General features: G+C 39.6%; 1 protein-coding gene across 1 annotated transcript in view; it reads left to right on the top strand.

Moving 5' to 3' along the window:
* The window catches only part of IQGAP1 (IQ motif containing GTPase activating protein 1), a 117,631-nt gene that overhangs the window by 43,032 nt on the left and 52,828 nt on the right, over window positions 1–21,771 (top strand). The window contains exons 5-11 of the mRNA XM_010384797.2: window positions 2,245–2,321; window positions 9,155–9,222; window positions 10,326–10,439; window positions 11,319–11,497; window positions 13,267–13,351; window positions 18,395–18,558; window positions 19,372–19,456. Coding sequence (XP_010383099.2) covers window positions 2,245–2,321; window positions 9,155–9,222; window positions 10,326–10,439; window positions 11,319–11,497; window positions 13,267–13,351; window positions 18,395–18,558; window positions 19,372–19,456 — 772 coding nt within the window. The remainder of the gene's footprint in view (window positions 1–2,244; window positions 2,322–9,154; window positions 9,223–10,325; window positions 10,440–11,318; window positions 11,498–13,266; window positions 13,352–18,394; window positions 18,559–19,371; window positions 19,457–21,771) is intronic.

Genomic DNA, 21,771 nt, shown 5'->3' with positions numbered 1-21,771 from the left:
TAGTATATTGCCAGTGGGCAATGACAATTTAACCTCATTTGAATGGTACTAAGAGCTTTGTTAATATTTTCTATTGCTAGTAGTGTTGTTACTATGAGATGCTTTTTTAATGTTGTAATTTTATTACCTTTTTTGGTTTACTAACAGTAATATACTGTCCTGGACTACAATTGGAACAAACATAGAATGTATTAAAGGCTTTCAGGGACAACTTGATAATCATGGCTGTAAACCTTGAATTGTCCACCCTACATTTAGGCCCAGAAGACTTCTGAGTAATAAGAAATAATGATAACCTAAAAATGTATTGTTGTCCTTAATATAATGTGTAATACGTAATTGACAGTACATATATGGTGTTTATCGGGATGTCTTTTCTAATCTCTTTATGTGGTACATGCTGGCCTGTTATAGAAACTGAAGGCAGTAATTTTTTGGTTCTTATCCTTTTTGACTCTTTATTATAATTGGTACTGTTGGCTGCCTTTTCCCTGAGATATTTCTTAGTTTGATTTTTAAAATTGTTTTTAATCTGCTCAACTCGTCCTGTTTTCTTTAATTAGTCCACCTTCCGTGTCCTAGTGATGGACATTCTTTAAGATGCAATCCTTGTTAGATACATTTTCCCATTTTCATAGTTTCCTTTATTCTCAAGACTTGCTGACATAAGATAAACATAGTATCTTCAGTTAGCTGCTGGATAGTTCTCCTTGGATAGCTTCCTGTCACCTATAATTTTTCATATCTAAAACTAAATCTACCTTTCCCCCAACTGAACTTCCCTTCCTCTATAATAAATGGTACCATGTCATCATTTTCCCAGTCATCCAGTCTCAAAACCTTGGAGATACTTTGAACTTCTAAATGTGGTCATTCCCGCTTCTCCATTTATTTGAAATCTCTCTTTTATCCATCCACTGTTAACAACAGCCTCCCAGCCTACCTCCCCAGCCCCAGTCTCCAGTCAACATATGCTATGTCCTGTCTCCAGTCAGATCTCCCTAGGGCTCTGTTTTTATCCTTAGCTCCAAAGCTAGGCTGCCACTTTATGTCCTGCTTATCAAGTTCAGACTTGTCTGACTTTCAGGTTGCTCATAATCATCTGATTTTATCCTACCTATCCAACCTTATTTTTCTGTTATTTTCTAGAATGTATTCTGTAGATTTTAAAAAACAGTAGGGTATATTGCTTTACTGTCTCACAAACACATCATGATTATTTCTGCTTTATTTATTCTGGCTATTTCTCTTGTTTGGAAGGCCTTTTGCTGTCTATCATGATTCAATCATTTCTTTAGTTTATGATTTTAGTCTTAATATAGGCCTTTATTGCTTATCCAAATTCTTCTCACCCCATTATTCAGTCTTTTGCTTATCCAAACCACTGTCATCCCTTATTTCCCTAAATTACAGATTGAATTGTATGGTGCCACATGACTGTGACAATAAGTCTTGAAATTCAAGGCTATTCCCAGTCTAAATCTACTCTGTTCCTATCCTATGTCATTCACTAACTTTAGAGTTTCCCTGACCCTGGCTCTGGGCTTGATATCAAAGATATGGCAGTGAATACATAACATAGATCTAGCCCTGCCTTCATGTGGCTTATAATCTGTTGGAGTAGCCAAACAGATAAACACAAATGATTGATTTTGGTAAGTGCTACCACGGAAAAGTACTTGTCTTCCAAATTCCCTTATACATGCTGTATTCTAGCTACTTCATCTGTGTAGCTTCCCATTTCTCCCAAGCATTAAACACATTTTAATATTTTATAGTTTTTTCAGTGTCTAAATGTAGCAGGTTGCACAAACTAAAGCACTTAGTAAATGTTCATTGTTGAGTTGTTTCTCCATCTAGGCATGGTAGATAGTAACTAGGAATATTGTGGTTCTGAAAGCCTCACACTCAGATCAGTCCAGTGATTTAAACTGGACTAGAACTTGGTCTTCATATGCCTGTGTCTGGGTCTGAAATAAGTAAATCACCTTCTCACACCTAATGAAATTCAGTGGGTTGACCAAATAGAGATTTTCCAAGTAGTACTTTTTATTCTGTATTACAGCATTTCATTCCTTGCAGTTCTGATGATGAAATGTCTAGTCACCCTAATGAAATTTATTTACTGAATGCCACTGATGTTTTCTAACCGTCCATAGTTTGATTTGTATTATTGATGATTGGTAAATGTCAAATGAACACAGTGAATAGATACCTTACTCTATTTCTTTTATTTCTGCCTAGATTTTTTACCCAGAAACTACGGATATCTACGATCGAAAGAACATGCCAAGATGTATCTACTGTATCCATGCACTCAGGTAATCAAATTTTCTTGGCAAAATAAGGAAATTGTGAATAACATCTGAATTGAGTGTGTAGTTTTTTATCCTTGAGGTAAGAATGAAAAAGTTTTTTCATTAGTTTCAAAAGTTCCAAATAGGATAAAATACTGTTATCTGAACAAAATGGTGAGAAACAGCTGTGTTTTTCTAGGGAGTACCGAGCAGGGATTTATTTATTTAATAGCAGATAATTTTGTTCTAAAAACATGGTATCTTTCATAATTGATCTAGTGTTTCTGTGAACTATACCTTCACTTAGAATGCAGTCTCTTAGTTATCTAGGTCCTTGCCATCATTAAGCCATTTGTTAAATTTTTACAAGCCAGGTGCGGTGGCTCACGCCTGTAATCCCAACACTTTGGGAGTCCGAGGCGGGTGGATGGCCTGAGGTCAGGAGTTCGAGACCAGCCTGGCCAACATAGCAAAACCCCGTCTCTACTAAAAATACAAAAAATTAGCTGGGCATGGTGGCGAGTGCCTGTAATCCCGCTACTCGGGAGGCAGAGGCAGGAGAATTGCTTGAACCCGGGAGGCAGAGGTTGCAGTGAGCCAAGATTGCACCATTGCACTCCAGCCTGGGCAACAAGAGCGAAACTCCATCTCAAATAATAATAATAATAATAATAATACTTTTTATACCAACACAAACATGATAATAGGAAATGATACAATATATATTTTTTTCCCATAATGTCATCGTAAGTTTGGAATGTGGCTTAATTTTGAGGTCCCCAGAATCCTAAATTAAATTGGAAGGAAAAGATACAAGTCTGGAAGGATAGTGGGATGGCATATTAGTAGATGCTTATACAGGTTGAATACAGAACAGGTCCCTTATCTGAAATGCTTGGGACCAGAAGTGTTTTTGATTTGGAAGTATTTGCATTATACTTACCAGTTGAGCATGCCAAATCTGAAGTGCAGAATGCTCCAATTATAGCATTTCCTTTGAGGGTCATGTTGGTGCTCAAAAATTTTTAGGTTTTGGAGCATTTTGGATTTTGGATTTTCAGATTTGGTGTACTCAACCTATGGTACAGTAGTGTAGTATTTTAGCAGATTTACTTGGTGGCCACAGGACTAAAGGAGATGGTGGCAGAGCAAGTGGGACATGAGTGAGATTTTTGCTTGGGCTGCACTTACATAGCATCATCTATGTGTGCTTGCTAAGTGTTAATTACTTTGGAGTAGGTATATAATACTGATCTATAAGAAGACTATTGTCTCCAGTTTCTTGATCAAACATGTACTAAATCTGTGGTGTCATTGGTATCAGTGTGAAACATACAAAAGAATGAATATAGCTGAGAACTAGTGGATCTCGTGTTGAGAATGTAGCAATTTCAAATATGTGTCTGAGGCTGGGTAGGTACAGTGGCTCACACCTGTAATCCCAGTGCTTTGGGAGACCAAAGCGAGAGGTTTGTTTGAAGCCAGGGGTTAAAGACCATCCTGAGCAACGTAGCAAGACCCCATTTTCTACAAGAAATAAAAAATTAGCTGGGCATGGTGGCATGCGCCTGCAGTCCTAGCTACCCTGGAGGCTGAGGTGGGAGGATCACTTAAGCCCAGGAGTTTGAGGCTGCAGTGAGCTATGATTGTGCTACTGCACTCCAGGCTGGGCAACAGAGCAAGACTCTGTCTCTAAAAAACAAAACAAAACATTACCAAATATGTGTGTCTGAGTCCAGATCACATTAATTCTGAGTATTGTGTTTGACTTAGTGTTGCATGAGATTTGTCTATGTTGATAATCTTGTGAAGGCTGTACCTGCGATGGATATCTGAACATGGAAGCAGAATTCCTCCCTGCTAGTTGTGTAGCCACTACTCTTGCAGTGTAACCTGGGTTCCAGGCCCTCAAATTCTGTGTAGTAGAGGCTAAAGAATTAACTATGCCTTCCTACTGGTAGAGTCAGAAAGAGAAAGAAAGGAAGTCCGCTATTGTTTTCCATTTCTCTTGAATATGCAGTCTGTGCTTAGAAAGTATATATAGAGTGGTGTGTTTTGTGATTTATGATTTTTTTAATGGTGTTTTTCCTGAAGGGTGGATTGGCAACATTTGATAATATGTAGGAAGTGTTTATAATTGCTGAGAGTTTCTTCTTTTACCACAAAACACAACCTGTTCAAAGCAGATTCCTCACCTCACTGTATTGGATAAGGCTCCATCTTCTTTAGATCAACAGTGACAGAAAAGTACTAACTGTCTGTTTCCTCCCTGCTTGCCTTTTTTTTTTTCCCCCCTCTGAAGTCTTGATGGGCATTATTCCAGAGATAGTCACTGTGCTTTAATCATACTATATTACTTTTGTAGATAACATTGCACTCTCAGATAAGACCCCAGTTTTCCATTCTCAAAATATTTGTATACTTTCTTCCTGTTTCCCCTGTTTTGTTATTCTAATAACTGATTTTGGGGTTAAACAGGTCCATAATCTCTTATCCTAAATTAAAACCCTAAACTATCTGAAAATTGATTTTAAGTTTGGTGTAAGCTCATTTGTCTCCTTAGTATGATTATGTTTGTGTGTTTCTCTGCAGAAAGTAATGTATTGGATTGAGGATGCTGCCCCAGGGCTTGCTGGGGATACTTTATAATACCATATACACTGTAAATAGAAATACACTTTCTAATATCTGAGAAATTCAACATTCAAATATATCTAGCTCCAAGAATTTGGGTAAGGGACTGTGGGCCTATAGTAGATTCTGTTTCCTAATCACCTGCTGTGTTTCAGGGTCTTTATTAATAATCTTTGAGATTGACATAGTGACTTGTAGGTTACTCACCGTGATTCACAGAAAAGATAGTTAGAATCCAGATAGGTTAACACAGCTTCCTTCTCCCCATTGCTACAAAGTTCAGCTTAAGTAGGAAATAAGAAAAATAAATCTTAAGCACAGTTACAGTCTGACCCATTATAGGTGCCTAACAGTGTATTTGTGGAAGTAGGCATGGGAGAGCAGGAGCAAAGATGGGAGGGTTTATAAGTTTCAGTGTGAAGCTAAGTACTTTTGATTGTGGGTGAGAGGACTTACCTGGCCATTTTGAATCCATTCATAGCTCTAGTATCTCCATAAAATACTTGTAATAATTAAAGAGAGTTAAGTGGCCGGGCGCAGTGGCTCAAGCCTGTAATCCCAACACTTTGGGAGGCCGAGACGGGCGGATCACGAGGTCAGGAGATCGAGACCATCCTGGCTAACCTGGTGAAACCCCGTCTCTACTAAAAAATACAAAAAACTAGCCGGGCAAGGTGGTGGGCGCCTGTAGTCCCAGCTACTCGGGAGGCTGAGGCAGGAGAATGGCATAAACCCGGGAGGCAGAGCTTGCAGTGAGCTGAGATCCAGCCACTGCACTCCAGCCTGGGCGACAGAGCGAGACACCGTCTCAAAAAAAAAAAAAAAAAAAAAGAGTTAAAAGAAAGATGGTGCCCATGTCTACTTTTTATGTCAGCTGGTGATACGGTTGTGGCACCTTTAATTTACCATTGAAAGACATTAAAAGCTAATTCGGTGTTCTTGGTACTGTGAAAGCAACTGTATTAGTCCGTTCTTGTACTGCTATAAAGAAATACCCGAGACTGGGTAATTCATAAAGAAAAGGGTTTAATTGGCTTAAGGTTCCACAGCTTCTACAGGAAGCATGGCTGGAGAGACCTCAGGAAACTTACAATCATGGCAGAAAACAAAGAGGAAACAGTCACATCTCACATGGCATTAACAAGAGGAAGAGAGAGGTGGGGAGGTGCTTACATACTTTTAAACAACCAAATCTAGCGATAACTCACTCACTGTTAGGAGCAGCAGCAAGGGGGAAATCTGCCCCCATTGATCCAATCACCTCTCACCAGGCCCCCACCTGGGGATTACAATTTGACATGAGATTTGGACAGGGGCACAGACCCAAACCATATCTGCAACATTCTTGAACTTTCTTAAAATTTCTTGTTCCCTATTTCCAAATAGGAATAAATGAGAAAGAAATTCTTGGAGAAAAATATTCTCGCAATTAAGAATGCAGGTGTGATCCCAGCACTTTGGGAGGCCGAGACGGGCGGATCACGAGGTCAGGAGATCGAGACCATCCTAGCTAACACGGTGAAACCCCGTCTCTACTAAAAATACAAAAAAAACTAGCCAGGCGAGGTGGCGGGCGCCTGTAGTCCCAGCTACTCGGGAGGCTGAGGCAGGAGAATGGCGTAAACCCGGGAGGCGGAGCTTGCAGTGAGCTGAGATCTGGCCACTGCACTCCAGTCCGGGCGACAGAGCGAGACTCCGCCTCAAAAAAAAAAAAAAAAAAAAAAAAAAAAAAGAATGCAGGTGTGATCCCAGCACTTTGGGAGGCCGAGACGGGCGGATCACGAGGTCAGGAGATCGAGACCATCCTGGCTAACACGGTGAAACCCCGTCTCTACTAAAAAATACAAAAAACTAGCCGGGCAAGGTGGCGGGCGCCTGTAGTCCCAGCTACTCGGGAGGCTGAGACAGGAGAATGGCGTAAACCCGGGGGGGCGGAGCTTGCAGTGAGCTGAGATCTGGCCACTGCACTCCAGCCTGGGTGACAGAGCAAGACTCCGTCTCAAAAAAAAAAAAAAAGAATGCAGGTGTGATGTATTAGTGAGAAAAATATATAAGGGAACATATTACATGTATAGAAATTTATTAGTTATTTTGCTTTGGAATTTCTTTTTTAAAGAGGCAGGGTCTTACTCTTTTGCTTAGGCTGGAACACAGAGGTGTGATCTTGACTCATTGTAACAACCTCCGAGGCACAAGCTATCCTCCTGCCTTAGCCTCCCAAATAGCTAGGGCTACAGGCATGCACCACCATACCTGGCAAATTAAAAAAAAATTTTTTTGTAGAGACAGGGTCTTGCTATGTTACTCATGCTGTTTTGAATAACTGACCTCAAGCGATCCTCCTGCCTCTCCTCAAAGTACTGGAATTACAGGCGTGAGCCACTACACCCAGTCTGGAGAATTTTTTGAATACATTTAAAATCTTCTGAGAGAGGAGCTTTATATATCCATCTTGAGTGTTTTACCTGAAAGAAAAGCATTTAATCGTATACATATGTCTTATACTTGCACTTCTCTGAGAAAATGATTAGCTTCTGTGGATGCATAAAGTCTAGTGTGTTTTGAGAATACTTGATTTTTTTTTGTTTTTCTCTTATACATTTGGGTTTATTATATACAATTTAAATTTTGATCAGTTCTGTGATTGCAGTGTACATGATGCATGTTTGTATTTAGATGATACTGAGTTTATAGATTATTTACAAAAACTGTATACCGCTTTAAGTTTCTATGATTTATTTCTTATATATTTCTTATTTCCCTGCTTGCTTTAAACTGTCAATTTCTTGCTTTTGTCAGTATCTGTGAAGTACCCTTCTGATCTCTTCTAATTTATTGGTTCCAATCAGCTAGGGCTTTAGAATCCACTTAACACAGGCTTATGGACATTGATTTATCTGTCCATTCATCTGTCAAATATTGATTAACATTTATTAATATATGCTAGGCTCTGGGTAGACATTAGTGAATGAGCCCTGTATTGTCCCTGCTTGCATGAAGCTTAGAGTCTAAGTGATTTTTTTTTTTAAGTTTATTTTATTTTATTTTATTTTTTTTTTGAGACGGAGTCTCGCTCTGCCACCCAGGCTGGAGTGCAGTGGCCGGGTCTCAGCTCACTGCAAGCTCCGCCTCCTGGGTTTACGCCATTCTCCTGCCTCAGCCTCCCAAGCAGCTGGGACTACAGGCGCCCGCCACGTCGCCCGGCTAGTTTTTTGTATTTTTTAGTAGAGACGGGGTTTCATCATGTTAGCCAGGATGGTCTCGATCTCCTGACCTCGTGATCCGCCCGTCTCGGCCTCCCAAAGTTCTGGGATTACAGGCTTGAGCCACCGCGCCCGGCCGCTTTTTTTTAAGTTTAAAAAGTAAAAATAATTTTTACCAACCTGATACTTAGAAAGTAAAAATATATGAAATATTATTTATCTAAAGCTGTTAAATTACCTGGATTAAGCTTTTCCATCAGTAATATGAATTCAGTTTAAGTAAGATTTGCCATCTGAATCATTTTTATGAAGCTTTTCTAAGATGTCTTGTTATTTAAAACTTATTGATTACGGGAAAGCAAACAAATGAAGAAACACTTCACTATTAATTATATTAACATTAATGTTAACATATTTTTTTCTTTTTTGAGATGGAGTCTCGCACTGTTGCCCAGGCTGGAGTACAGTGGTGCGATCTCAGCTCACCGCAGCCTTTGCCTCCCAGGTTCAAGCGATTCTCCTGCCTCAGTCTCCTGAATAGCTGGGATTACAGGCACATGCCACCACGCCTGGCTAATTTTTGTATTTTTGGTAGAGACGGAGTTTTGCCATGTTGGCCAGGCTGGTCTCAAGCTCCTGACTTCAGGTGATCTGCCCACCTCAGCCTCCCAAAGTGCTGGGATTACAGGCATGAGCCATCGTGCCTGGCCATTAACATCTAATTATACATTGACTTTGTGCCAGAACCGGGACTTGAATTTGTGCCTACTGATCTCCCCAGTCCAGGGCTCTTTGCATTGTGTTATGTGACTTTTTAGGACAATGCTGTCATTTAAACTAAAAAAAAAAAACACTCTGAGGTAAATAGAGTGTTGTAACTACAAAGGAGACTGTTGTAGGTACTGGGAGTCTCAGTGTTCAGAATGCTTCTATTTTATTCTTCATGCTGATTTTCCCCTTTTAAGGGTGGCATCTAGGCACTGCTGGGAGGCCTAACCTTTTGCATATTGTATCTTCTAGTTTGTACCTGTTCAAGCTAGGCCTGGCCCCTCAGATTCAAGACCTATATGGAAAGGTTGACTTCACAGGTAAGGAGTTACAGACTTGGCAGGAAATGCTTGAATTATGTGGAAATAGCCTGGAGAGCCAGCAGTTCCAATTTTAAAGACCTAAGGCTTTAAAAATACTCTGGCAGTGGAGGTGAAAGAAATATTGATAACTTGCTTCTCTAATGTGGGGTAAAGAACACTAAACTTGGAATTTCAAGCTCTGTTCTCTCACTTATAATGTGAGCATGATTAGTGAGTCTCAGTTCTTATATATAAATTGGGGATAACATTAACATATATAAAAATATAATAATGTTAACACATAACATTAAATGTTCGGGTATGTTGAAAAAAGCTTTATAACTATCTTTCCCTTTCCATTCCAGCAAGCATCTGTTGTAGGCAAAGCAAGAAGGGAGAGTGGGAAGTGAGATGACACAGAGATGCCAATTTAGTAATTTTAAAGTTTAAGCTTATTTGGATGCGTGTTTCTATGTGTATTTGCTATAGCCAGATGCTTGAAGAGATGAGGGATTAGGGAGAAAAAGGACAGTGGTAATATTGTTTAAGGGTAAGATAGATTCAAGTCTTTCAAAGTGGTGATTATTTTGTTGGCTTGAAAGTTTAAAACTTGGTAAGAAATTTTTTGTCCATGATATTTTTTCCTTCCAGGGAAGTTATTCACCAGACCTGGGGAAAGGACCAGACCTTACATGTTTTATCATTTGGCTTTCTGCCTTAGAAATGAAATTGTTGAATAGCAGCTAATGTTTTGGATTGTAAAGACTGAGATAACTGACTTAGTTTGTGATTCACTTATTGTTGAGCTCACATTAAAGCTGTTCCATTTATAAGTTCGTTGTAGGAAATGCCACAAGTAGCAATTCTGAACAACTATTTCCTGTAGGACCTGCTGACTTTATAGTTATTTTTGATGCCTTTGATAATAATAATGTTTGACTGCATTTTATATGCCAGTTACTGTGTTAAGTGCTTTCCATACATTTTATCTTTATATCGTTATAACACCCTAAAAGGTAAATGCCATTTAATCCCATTGTATAGTTGAGGAATATGTTTCCTTCTCTTGGTTATGGAAAGGTGCCTAGCTTGATTGACTGAGTATTAATTCCCTCCTGTAGAAGAAGAAATCAACAACATGAAGACTGAGTTGGAGAAGTATGGCATCCAAATGCCTGCATTTAGCAAGATTGGGGGCATCCTGGCTAATGAACTGTCAGTGGATGAAGCCGCATGTAAGAAGAGAGAAATCTCATGGGTTCAACTGAGATTTTTGCCACCATTTCCAGTAATTAATTCTATAGTGATGATCTAGGACATTGTGAATCTTGCTAGCAAGTTTAAGTCCATAGATGTAGTTGTAAACACATAGCCTTCCATGCCGTTGTTATTTGGAAATACATGATTAATTCTGATTAAAGTGAAAGCATTTAGAAAGGAAGTCCTGACTGGACGTGGTGGCTCACGCCTTGTAATCCTAGCAGTTTGGAGGCCGAGGCGGGTGGATCACCTGAGGTCAGGAGTTCAAGACCAGCCTGGCCATGGTGAAACCCCATCTCTACTAAAAAAACAAAAATTTAGCCGGGCGTGGTGGCGCGGGCCTGTAATCCCAGCTACTCGGGAGGCTGAGGCAACAGAATCACTTGAACCCAAGAGGTGGAGGTGGCAGTGAGCCGAGATAGCGCCATTGCACTCCAGACTGGGCAACAAGAGTGAAACTCTGTCTCAAAAAAAAAAAAAAGAAAAAAGAAAAAAAGAAAGGAAGTCCTACATTTCCGTGGCTCATTGAGTTTCTTATTGTTTTATGGTGTTTACTCGGTAATTAAGGCAAATATCTCCAGAGCAAGTGCTCTTTGCAAGGCTCTCTTATGAGTATTTCTCTGAGATTCCAAATTCATCATCCCAAACATGGATCACAGATGGAGCTGTGGCTTTGTATACCATAAGGAAGAGGGTAGGCTCATAGGGCCCAGGGAGCCAGTCTTTGAACCCCAGTTGTTATTTCTCTGTGAAAAGGAGCCTCTGTCTCTAATGGGGGGTGCAGTGTTGCTTTCTATTGTGGTATACATCCTTTAATCTGTATAATCTCAGTGTTTTTGTTTTTGTTTTTTTAGTACATGCTGCTGTTATTGCTATTAATGAAGCTATTGACCATAGAATTCCAGCCGACACATTTGCAGCTTTGAAAAATCCCAATGCCATGCTTGTAAATCTTGAAGAGCCCTTGGCATCCACTTACCAGGATGTACTTTACCAGGCTAAGCAGGACAAAATGACAAATGCTAAAAACAGGGTAAAAATGCAACATCTGTTCTTTCTAATTAATTTATGTTATTCCAACATTTGATATGGCTCCAGTTTAAACATCAATTTTATTGAGATGCAATTTACACACAACAAAATTCACCGAATTTTAAATGTACAGTTTGAGTTTTGACAAATATATGTGATCATTTAACCATCATCCCAAAAAGTTACTTAGTGTACTTTTGCAGTCAGTTTTTACCTCACCCACACCCCTGAGCCCAGGCAACTACCAGTCTGTTTTCTATTGCTGCCATTTACCTTTTTTAGAAATGGAATGATGCAGTGTCTAATCTTTTGGTGTGAGACTCCATATTGACCTCTACTTCTTGAATTTTATATAAATAAAATTCTGGAGTGTAGCCATTAAAATTAATAGTGCCCTTTGGAAAGATTATCTCTAAATATTAACATAGTCTTTCCTCTTTCCCAGATTCTTTGGGGTAAAATGTTTGTGTACAATTGTTAGGGGTATGTGGAAGTTAGTTAAATGATTCTGACTTGAAAAAACTGAATCTAGGGATCCCATTCAAGACTTCACACAGGCTGGTCATGGTGGCTAATGCCTGTACTCCCAGCACTTTGGGACGCCAAGGCAGGCGGAACACCTGAGGTCAGGAGTTTGAGACCAGCCTGGCCAATATGGCGAAATCCCATCTGTACTGAAAGTCCAAAAATTGGCCCGGCGTTGTGGTGGGCTCCTGTAATCCCAGCTACTTGGGAGGCTGAGTCAGGAGAATTGCTTGAACCTGGGAGGTGGAGGCTGCAGTAAGCCAAGATCACATCAGCTGGGAAACAGAGCGAGAGTCTGTCTCAAAAAAAAAAAAAGCTTCACACAAATTTATCCACCTCTTGTTAAAATTAGTGGTTGATGACAAAATGAAAACAACCCTTCTCTCAGAACAGTCTTTGTATCTCTTATCGTAGAGCAGGGATTTCAGTTTCCCAGTTAGGTGCCAAACTAGCCTGCAGGCAAGTAGCTGCTGCCATGCCCCTGCCTATGTCACCAGTGAGACTCCAGGATTGTGGATCTGTATGTGCCCATTCTGCTCAGATCTGAGGCAAGGATGTGCTGCCTCTAATCCCAGCACTTTGGGAGGCCAAGGCGGGCCGATCACTTGAGGTTAGGAATTCGAGACCAGCCTGGCCAACATGGTGAAACCCCTTCTCTACTAAAAATACCAAAAAAATTAGCTGGGCCTGATGGTGTACGCCTGTAGTCTCAGCTACTTGGGAGGCTGAAGTAAGAGAATCACATGAACCCAGGAGGTGGAGTTTGTAGTGAGCCAAGATCATGCCATTGCACTGCAGACTAGGTGACAGAGCGAGACTCTGTCTCAGAAAAAAAAGTCTCGCTCTGTCGCCCAGACTGGAATGCAGTGGTGCAGTCATAACTCACTGCGGCCTTAAACTTCTGGGCAGAGCAATCTTCCTGTCACAGCCTCCTGAGTAGCTGGGACTACAGGTGTGTGCCACTACATTGGGCTAATTAAAAAAAAAAAATTTGTAGAGATGGGGTCTCGCTATATTGCCCAGGCTGATCTCAAACTCTTGGCCTCAAGCCATCTTCCCACCTTGGCCTTCCAAAGGACTGGGATTACAGGCATGAGTTACTGTGCCTGCTTTGTTCTTTATAAAGGATCTTAAGCTACACCCATATTCTTGGTAGTGTTATGGTGCAGGAGGAGCACAGGTGTATTTATGTGGTCTTCTTAGACACCTTAGGCTAACTTAATTACGCTTTTTACTCATCCTCAGACAGAAAACTCAGAGAGAGAAAGAGATGTTTATGAGGAGCTGCTCACGCAAGCTGAAATTCAAGGCAATGTAAACAAAGTCAATAGTAAGTATGTTCCTGAGTCAGGCATTTAAAGGGATATTATAATGTGAATGTTGATCTTTTCTGGGACTTACAACATGATTTAATTTACTTACTTTAGTGGATTTGTTTAGCAACAATTGCTTATTAACAATCTTTTGTGTTTCTATTCCTCCGTTTTAAATCTTCAGTCAGCCCCTTGTTCCTACACTGACAGTAGTGTCATAGTAGTCTTTTTGGCTATAGTTTCACTCTTTCACCCTATTACATGCTTTTAAAAATTATTTTCCTGGCCAGGTGCAGTGACTGATTAATCCCAGCACTTTGGGAGGCCAAGGTGGGTGGATCACCTGAGGTCAGGAGTTTGAGACCAGCCTAGCAATATGGTGAAACCCCATCTCTACTGAAAATACAAAAAGTAGCTGGGCATGGTGGCGTGCACCTGTAGTCCCAGCTACTCGGGAGGCTGAGGCAGGAGAATTGTTTGAACCTGGGAGGCACAGGTTGCAGGGAGCTGAGATGGTGTCACTGTACTCCAGACTGGACAACACTGAGACTCTGTCTCAAAAAAAAAAATTATTTTTCTATTTTTTTTAAGTAACATTAAAGTTTTGTTTTTCCTTTAAAGAATAATGCAAACTGTCTAGATATTAAACAATAAACCACAAAAATTAGACTCCATCACTTAGAAATAATCATTACTGGCATTTTTTTGTATGTTCTTCAAAATGTGTCTGCGTGTGTGTGTGTGTATGTATGTGTGTGTGTGTATGTATGTGTGTGTGTGTGTGTATATATATAATTTTCTTTTTTCTTTAAGAGACAGAGTTACACTCTGTTGCTTAGGCTGCAGTTGCGATTATGGTTTACTGCAGCCTCAGACTCCTGGGCCCAAGCCATCCTTCTGCTTCACATTCCCTAGTAACTAGGACTACAGTCATGCGCCACCACACCCAGCTGCTTTTTACAATTTTTTTGAAGAGACAGAGTCTCGCTCTTTTGCCCAGGTTGGTCTCAAACTCCTGATTCAAGTGATCCTGCTACCTTGGCCACCCAAAGTGCTGGGATTACAGGCGTGAGCTGCCTTGCCCAGCCTCCAAAACATATTTAAACAAAATTGAGATTATACTTTTAATGCTGACTTTTATATGTGTGTTACTTTGGGGAAGTTAATTTATTGAAATTATCATTTTGTTGCTACTCTGCTAAAGAACTCAGCATGACTTCTTCATACTTGCCTGACAAAATGCAGATCCCTAGCCTAGTGAAGTTCTTAATGCAATATTTCATGCGTACAGCTCTCAGTAGAAGCTCATTTGCCTAATTACCTCCCATACTCATTCTGTACATTTTATGACTTAAAAAGAATCAGGGCCGGGCAATTCCGGCATTTTGGAAGGCCAAGGCAGGTGGATTTCCTGAGCTTAGGAGTTTGAGACCATCCTGGGCAATGTGGCAAAACCCCGTCTCTAAAAAAAATACAAAAACTAACCAGACGTGGTGACATGCGCCTGTAGTCCCAGCTACTTGGGGGCTGAAGCAGGAGGATCGCTTGAGCCCAGGAGGTTGAGGCTGCAGTGAGCTGTGTTCACACCACTGCATTGTAGGCTGGGCAACAGAGTGAGACCCTGTCTCAAAAAATTAATTAATTAAAATTTTTTTTTAAAAAAATCTGGCTGTGAAGTGGTACTGACCTGATATTTGATCTCTTGTTCCTCTGTTAAAAGCTGTGTAACATTGGGCACCTGCAGTAGAGTTGTTATGCAGATAATATGAGATAGTGTATGTAAATGGCCAGCTATTTAGTAAATACTCAGTGAACATTAGTATTATCACTTTGTTAGTCATGTAATCTCTCTACTGTAATGCCCTCATGCCTCATCTCTTCCTAATCCAAATTGTACCCATCATTCAAGATCCAGTTCAATTTTCACTTCAGTGCCTATCACAGTTCAATATGCTTGGCTTTCAAATCTGTGTCATACACAGGCTCATCCCTATACATTTGTACTTAATTATGTATTGTCTTGTATTGCTTGTTCTTCTGACATCTTTGTAAACTCCTTAAAGTAGAGATTATATATTCTGCTTCTTTTGAAGTCCTCCTAATTCCTAGCATAGGTTTAGACTCACTAAAAAAACTAAAAAGTTTTATTTCAACCAGCTAGGCCAGGCCTAATCTTGTTTTGCTCAAGATACTCATAATAATAATAATAGTAATTGTTCATTTGGAGGACTAAATTTCTCATTTGAACTAATACTAATAAGTAGAGATTTAGAAGATTTTACCAATTCCATAGGATTGGAGTTCTAAGTCCTGACCAGCATTCTTGTTTTTTGGGTTATTTTTTATTTTTTATTTTTTGAAACAGAGTCCAGGCTGGAGTGCAGTGGCGCAATCTCGGCTCACTGCAATCTCTGCCTCCCGGGTTCAAGAGATTCTCCTGCCTCAGCCTCCCAAGTAGATGACCAGCATTGTTTGTATTCTGCTGCCTTCTGGTTCATTTAGGATAATGACCTTCCGAGCAGAGTAATCCATTCAAATGTGGATGGTATCTTGTGCTGAATCTGTATTAATTCTTAAGTCAGCAAATATAAACTGGAGTGTCCTTATGGTTGGTTCTCTGTGAGAAGAAAGTCCAGCATGTTTCCTGTTGCATAGAGTACATAAAATATTTTTTGTTTTACTAAGGGATTTTTCTCTACCTTACTATTTGGTATTTTATAACCTTTGTAATTTTACCTTGCTAATTATATAAGAATCAGTTGTGAGCACATGTAAGGAAATAACAATATGTATATGTTCTTAAAATGTCCTATTCATATTATTATTATGTAGTCAGAGGAGCAAAATAATAAAAATTCCCTCAAATACCTTTCAGTATAGTGGGGAGGATAGACATGCAAATGAGTACTTTTAGGGCAGCTTGATTAGAGCAAGGTGCCAAGAGTGCAGGTGGTATAGTCATAGAATAAAGAAGGGAATGATGATTTCTGTCTAGAAGTTTGAGTAGGTTTTCAGTGTACATGGATCTTCACAGGGATCCTTAGGATAGATAAGAGGATGAGGATAAGGCAGAATTCCCTGTGAAAGGACAGTCTTTTCCTAATTGTAGACAAAGTCTGAGGCAAAGGAAAGTTAGATGCCAGGAGGGTATAGGGACTTCAGGTTCCAGGAATTAATGTAATTATAGATAAGATTCTTTGCCTAGAGCATTCGAAGCAGCAATGAGGCCATTGACACTGCCCCGGGAAAAAGCTACAGGCCAAACAGTTAAAAATTAGAAAAAGTTTTTATTTTTTTGTTAAGTAGAATATGGAAAAATTAGAGTTATATAACTAAAGTTCAGTGAGAGGAAGTATTTAAGTAATGTTCCACACTTTATTATCTTTGCAATATAAATGTTTATAGATATTCATTTAATATTTACATGTTTAAGTAGTATGTATACACTTCTAGAAAAAGCAAAATTTACTAGATGCTTTTGTAGATAGATACTGTAAGATTCTATGCTGTATACCTAGAGAAAGTCGTTTGTTATCTACATTGATTATATTTTCTGTCCCTAGCTATTATGAAAGCTCCATTAGGATAAGGATATTTGGTTTTTTCCCTATTATGTTTGCAGCATGTAGCAGATCCTCAGTAAATATCATTGAAGGAATGGATGATTAGTTGGCTAACAGCCACATAGACCTACAGACATGACTTGAGAAGCCACCGCCTTGGTTTGGTGCTCAGTTCAATGGCGGGTATAAATACTAGGAAGAAATAAACAGTATCTTAGGAGCCTACAGTGAGACCTCACATCCATACCGATGTTTTAACCTTTTCTTCCCCCCCCCCCTTTTTTTTTAATAGTTCTAGTCTCCTCATTGCCCCTGCTTCCCATTTTCTAGTTTGAGACTTTATTTTCCCTTGGGCTGTTTTGCTTTTCTTTATAACAGCTTATTAATTTTACTTTGTTTTTTACTAATGAAAACATTTGCAATTGATAAGTACTACTATTCCCTAGATATTTTTATTTTTGGTATTTATTGATTTCTTTTTGCTACTTAGATAAAATCAGATGTTTATCTGTAAGTGGTGGTAGGGACAGGCATTTTCTCTTCAAAAAATAAGGAAATGGAAAGTAATAAAGTAATTATGATTCCTTAGTGGCTATCGTTTCTGAAATCAGAAAGTATCTTATTCTGTCTTTCAGGCTAAGAAGACCTTTTTTGTTTTGTTTTTTTACAGTATATGAAGTGCTTTTATGTATGTGATTTTACTTAATCTTAAATCTATTCCTATGAGGGAAGTCATCTTCATTATCATTTTCAGATGAAGGAACATCTGGGTTTTCATTGTCATGTATTGTATTATAGAGCTTGTGTTAACTCAGTTTCTATGCTTAGAAGAGAGAATGTAGAGAGGGAGAAGATGGCTTTCACGCTGCACAGGTTGGACCACCCTTGATATCTGGGCACTGACTTGTGGGTGGAGTGTGTGCAGGAAGTATCAGGGTAATGAGAGGATTCAAAATGATGGTATGTAAGACATAAAGGAAATAAGGCTGCTCGTAAGGCATTTGCTGTCATAGGGAGGGGCAGTGGAATGTATTCAGTGTGAACTTTAGGGCTGGAGCTTTAAAAATATTTTTGAAACAAAATTGTTCAAAGGTGTAGTAAATGGCCATGGGAGATACTTTCTCCTGTTTGGTAGTCTATAAGTATAATCTGGACAACTACTTGGCATTTTAAGGGAATTTAAGCGTCATGTTGGTCTGGATTGTTGGCTCCATGTTGGTGCTGAGCTGTCTACATTTGGAAGTTTTTAAGTGGGCTGGGAGTGTGGCCCAGGAATCTGTATGAAATCCGATGAACAACTTGTTGGGAACCCCTGGACTTGATGACTCTAAGGTTCTTTTCCAATCCCGAGATCTTATGCTTCTGAGAACCACAGAGTAAAGGCTCTCTGAGTTATATTTCCGTATCTGGAACTGAGATTGGTTTTGGGGAAGGAAAACTATTCTAGGCTGTTCTGTTCACATAGTCCTTTCATAAGCTTTTGCCTTTTTTCCTCAGCATTTTCTGCATTAGCAAACATCGACCTGGCTTTAGAACAAGGAGATGCACTGGCCTTGTTCAAGGCTCTACAGTCACCAGCCCTGGGTCTTCGAGGACTGCAGCAACAGAATAGTGACTGGTACTTGAAGCAGCTCCTGAGTGATAAGCAGCAGAAGAGACAGGTAAACAGTCTGGATTGAAGCTGTAAGAGTTTGTATATATCCATTTGAATCCCATGCTGTCATTTAAAGATATATATGCTGCCTTTTTTTTCCCGCAATACAACTTTTTCCTCTGTGTATAAATTAGTTTGAAAAAATCCTCAGGTAAAATACACATTGTCTTCAACTCACTTTTGCTTGTAGAGCTATGAATCCTCTTTTAAAATAAACAGACAACACCCACCCATCCCCAGTCTAACCACTCCTTCACTTCAGCTGTCTCTCTCTTTAACTAAAAGACATTGGGGAAAACCTGAATATTTTTGCATTCTTACATCAGAATTTGCACTTAAAAAAAAACTGCACCTCATTAGTTTGCTCTGGTCAACACTGGAAAAGTACTTACTGTGCAATCAGGGTAGATGGTGTGGTATTGTATTTTGTGGGGGTTTTTTTTTTAGAACAAACATGAGGGACTTTCTTTTTTGTCTAAATAAGGGCAAGTATACATTTTACCAATACCCAGCGTACATTGGTCAAAGTAAGTAGCATTAACGTGCTTAAGATTCTACAAACGCTTTCCCCTTAGAATATTTTGAGGCTTTTCATGTAATATGTTTAAGAATGTACTGGTATCTGTAAAGTCACTCTACCCCAGCTTTGGCAAAGGCATTTGGCTCTAGCTGGGGCTGCCACCTTGGCTGCATGTAGCCTGAGCTGTCACTTATGACTATGGCTCTCTGTCCCTAGTGACTGCTTTTGAGAGATGAGAACCTTAAGGCCTGCAATCATAGGAATGAGTAATCTTTACATAATTTTCTTTGCTTTTATCAGAGTGGTCAGACTGACCCCCTGCAGAAGGAGGAGCTGCAGTCTGGAGTGGATGCTGCAAACAGTGCTGCCCAGCAATATCAGAGAAGTAAGAGTCCATTGAAACAGTATGGGAGGAAAGTTGTGGCTTTGTGTTACTGAAGGGTCTGAGGTTAGCTTCTGTCACTCTCATCCCCCACCTGAGCCTACCAGCTGTAACCAACTGCCAGGTACTTTTGGTGGCAGGAGGGTTCCTCCAGTTTGTTGTTGTTGTTGTGGTTTTAATTGCTGTGTAATAGTTGTACATATTTTGAGGGTACATGTGTTTTGTTTTGTTTTTCAAACCAACCAAGAAGCACTGACATAATGATGTTTTGATACATGCATACAATGTGTAATGATCAAATCAGGGTAATTGGAATATCTGTCACCTAACACATTTATCTTTTGTTGATGTTGGGAACATTCCAATTCTTCTGTCTATTTTGAACTATACATTATTGTTAACTGTCGTCATCCTACTGTGGTATCTAACACTAGACCTATTCCTTGTATCTAATGGTAATTTTGTACCCATTAGCCAACCTCTCTATCTCCTCCTCCCCACTACCCTTCCCAGCTTCTGGGAACCACCAGTCAACTCTACCTCCATGAGATCCACTTTTTTAGCTCCCATATATGAGTGAGATCAGGAGGTATTTGCCTTTCTGTGTCTGGTTTATTTCACTTAACATAATGATCTTCAGTTTTTATGACTGAATAATATTCCATCATGTGTATATACTACTTTTTTTTTTTTTAACCATTTATTCATTGATGGACACTTAGGTTGGTTTCATATTTTGGCTATTGTGAATACAGCTGCAATAAACATGGGAGTGCTGATTTCCTTTCTTTTGGCCATATACCTAGCAGTGGGATTGCTGAATTATATGTAGTTTTATTTTAATTCTTTGAGGACTCTCCATACTGTTTTCCATAGTGGCTATAGTAATTTACATTCCCTTCAACAGTGTATGAGCCCTTTCTCTGCGGCCTTGCCAGCATTTGTTATTTTTTTGTCTTTGATAAAAGCCATTTTAATTGGAGTGAGAAGGTGTCTCATTGTGGGTTTGATGTGTATTTCCCTGATGATTATGATGTTGAGCATTTTTTCATATATCTTTTGGCCATTTGTGTGTCTTCTTTGAATAAAAGTCTATTCAGCTTATTTGCCCATGTAAAAATTGGATTATTTGTGGGTTTTGTTTTTGTTTTTGTTTTTGCTGCTGTTGGAATTCCTTATGTGCTCTGGTTATTGTTGTCTTTTCAGATGGATCATTTGCAAATATTTTCCCCCATTCTGTATGTTGTCTCTTCCCTTTGTTGTTGGTTTCCTTTGCTTTGCAGAAGCTTTTTAGCTTGACGTAGTCCCATTTGTCTATTTTTGCTTTCATGCTTATGCTCTTAAGGTCTTAGCTAAAAGACTTTGCTCAGATCAGTGTCCTGAAGCATTGCCCCAATGTTTTCTTCCAGTTGTTTCATAGTTTCAGGTCTTAGATTTAAGTCTTTAATCTATTTTGATTTATTTTTGTATATGATGAGAGATAGGGATCTAGCTTTATTCTTCTGCATATGGTTATCCAGTTTTCTCAACACCATTTATTGAAGAGACTGTCTGTCTCAGCTCATTTTATGTTGCTATAAAGGAATACTTGAGGCAGGGTAATTTGTTAGCTCACAGCTCTGCAGGCTGTACAAGAAGCAAGGCACCAGGATCTGCTCGGTTTCTGGTGAGGGCTTTTGTGTTGCATCAAAACATGAAGGAGAAGATCAAAGGGCAAGTGGACTCATGTGAAGAGGGACCGATCAGCCCGGGTAGTGAGTAGGGGTCCTGGCTTTATAACAACCCATTCTCATGAGAACTAATCCATTCTCCCCAAGAACCAATCCAGTCTTGCAAGAGCTTACTACCACGAGAATGGCACGAAGCCATTGATGAGACATTTGCTCCCATGACCCACACAGCTCCCACTAGGCACTGCCTCCCAACACCACCACACTAGGGATCAAATTTCTTCTTCTTCTTTTTTTTTTTTTTCTATTTTATACCCTCAGGGTGATGTCAGGGATCAAATTTCAACATGAGATTTGGTAGGGACAAACAAACCAAATCCAAACCATAACACTGTCTTTTCCCTAATGTGTGTTCTTGGTGCCTTTGTCAAAAAATGTTCTCCTCATGACTGTAAATGTGTGACTTTATTTCTGAGTTCTCTATAGTGTTCCATTGGTCTGTGTGCCTTTTTTATTTTGTTATTGTTGTTGTTGAGACAGAGTCTCACTCTGTTGCCAGGCTGGAGTGCAGTGGCGCGATTTCAGCTCACTGCAACCTCCGACTCCCTGGTTCAAGCGATTCTCCTGCCTCAGCCTCCCGAGGAGCTG

The sequence above is a fragment of the Rhinopithecus roxellana genome, chromosome 5, assembly GCF_007565055.1.
Source record: "Rhinopithecus roxellana isolate Shanxi Qingling chromosome 5, ASM756505v1, whole genome shotgun sequence".
In the NCBI taxonomy this organism is placed as follows: domain Eukaryota; kingdom Metazoa; phylum Chordata; class Mammalia; order Primates; family Cercopithecidae; genus Rhinopithecus; species Rhinopithecus roxellana.
The sequence above is the reverse complement of the archived record's forward strand: the minus strand, read 5'-3'. Positions and strand labels throughout refer to the sequence as shown.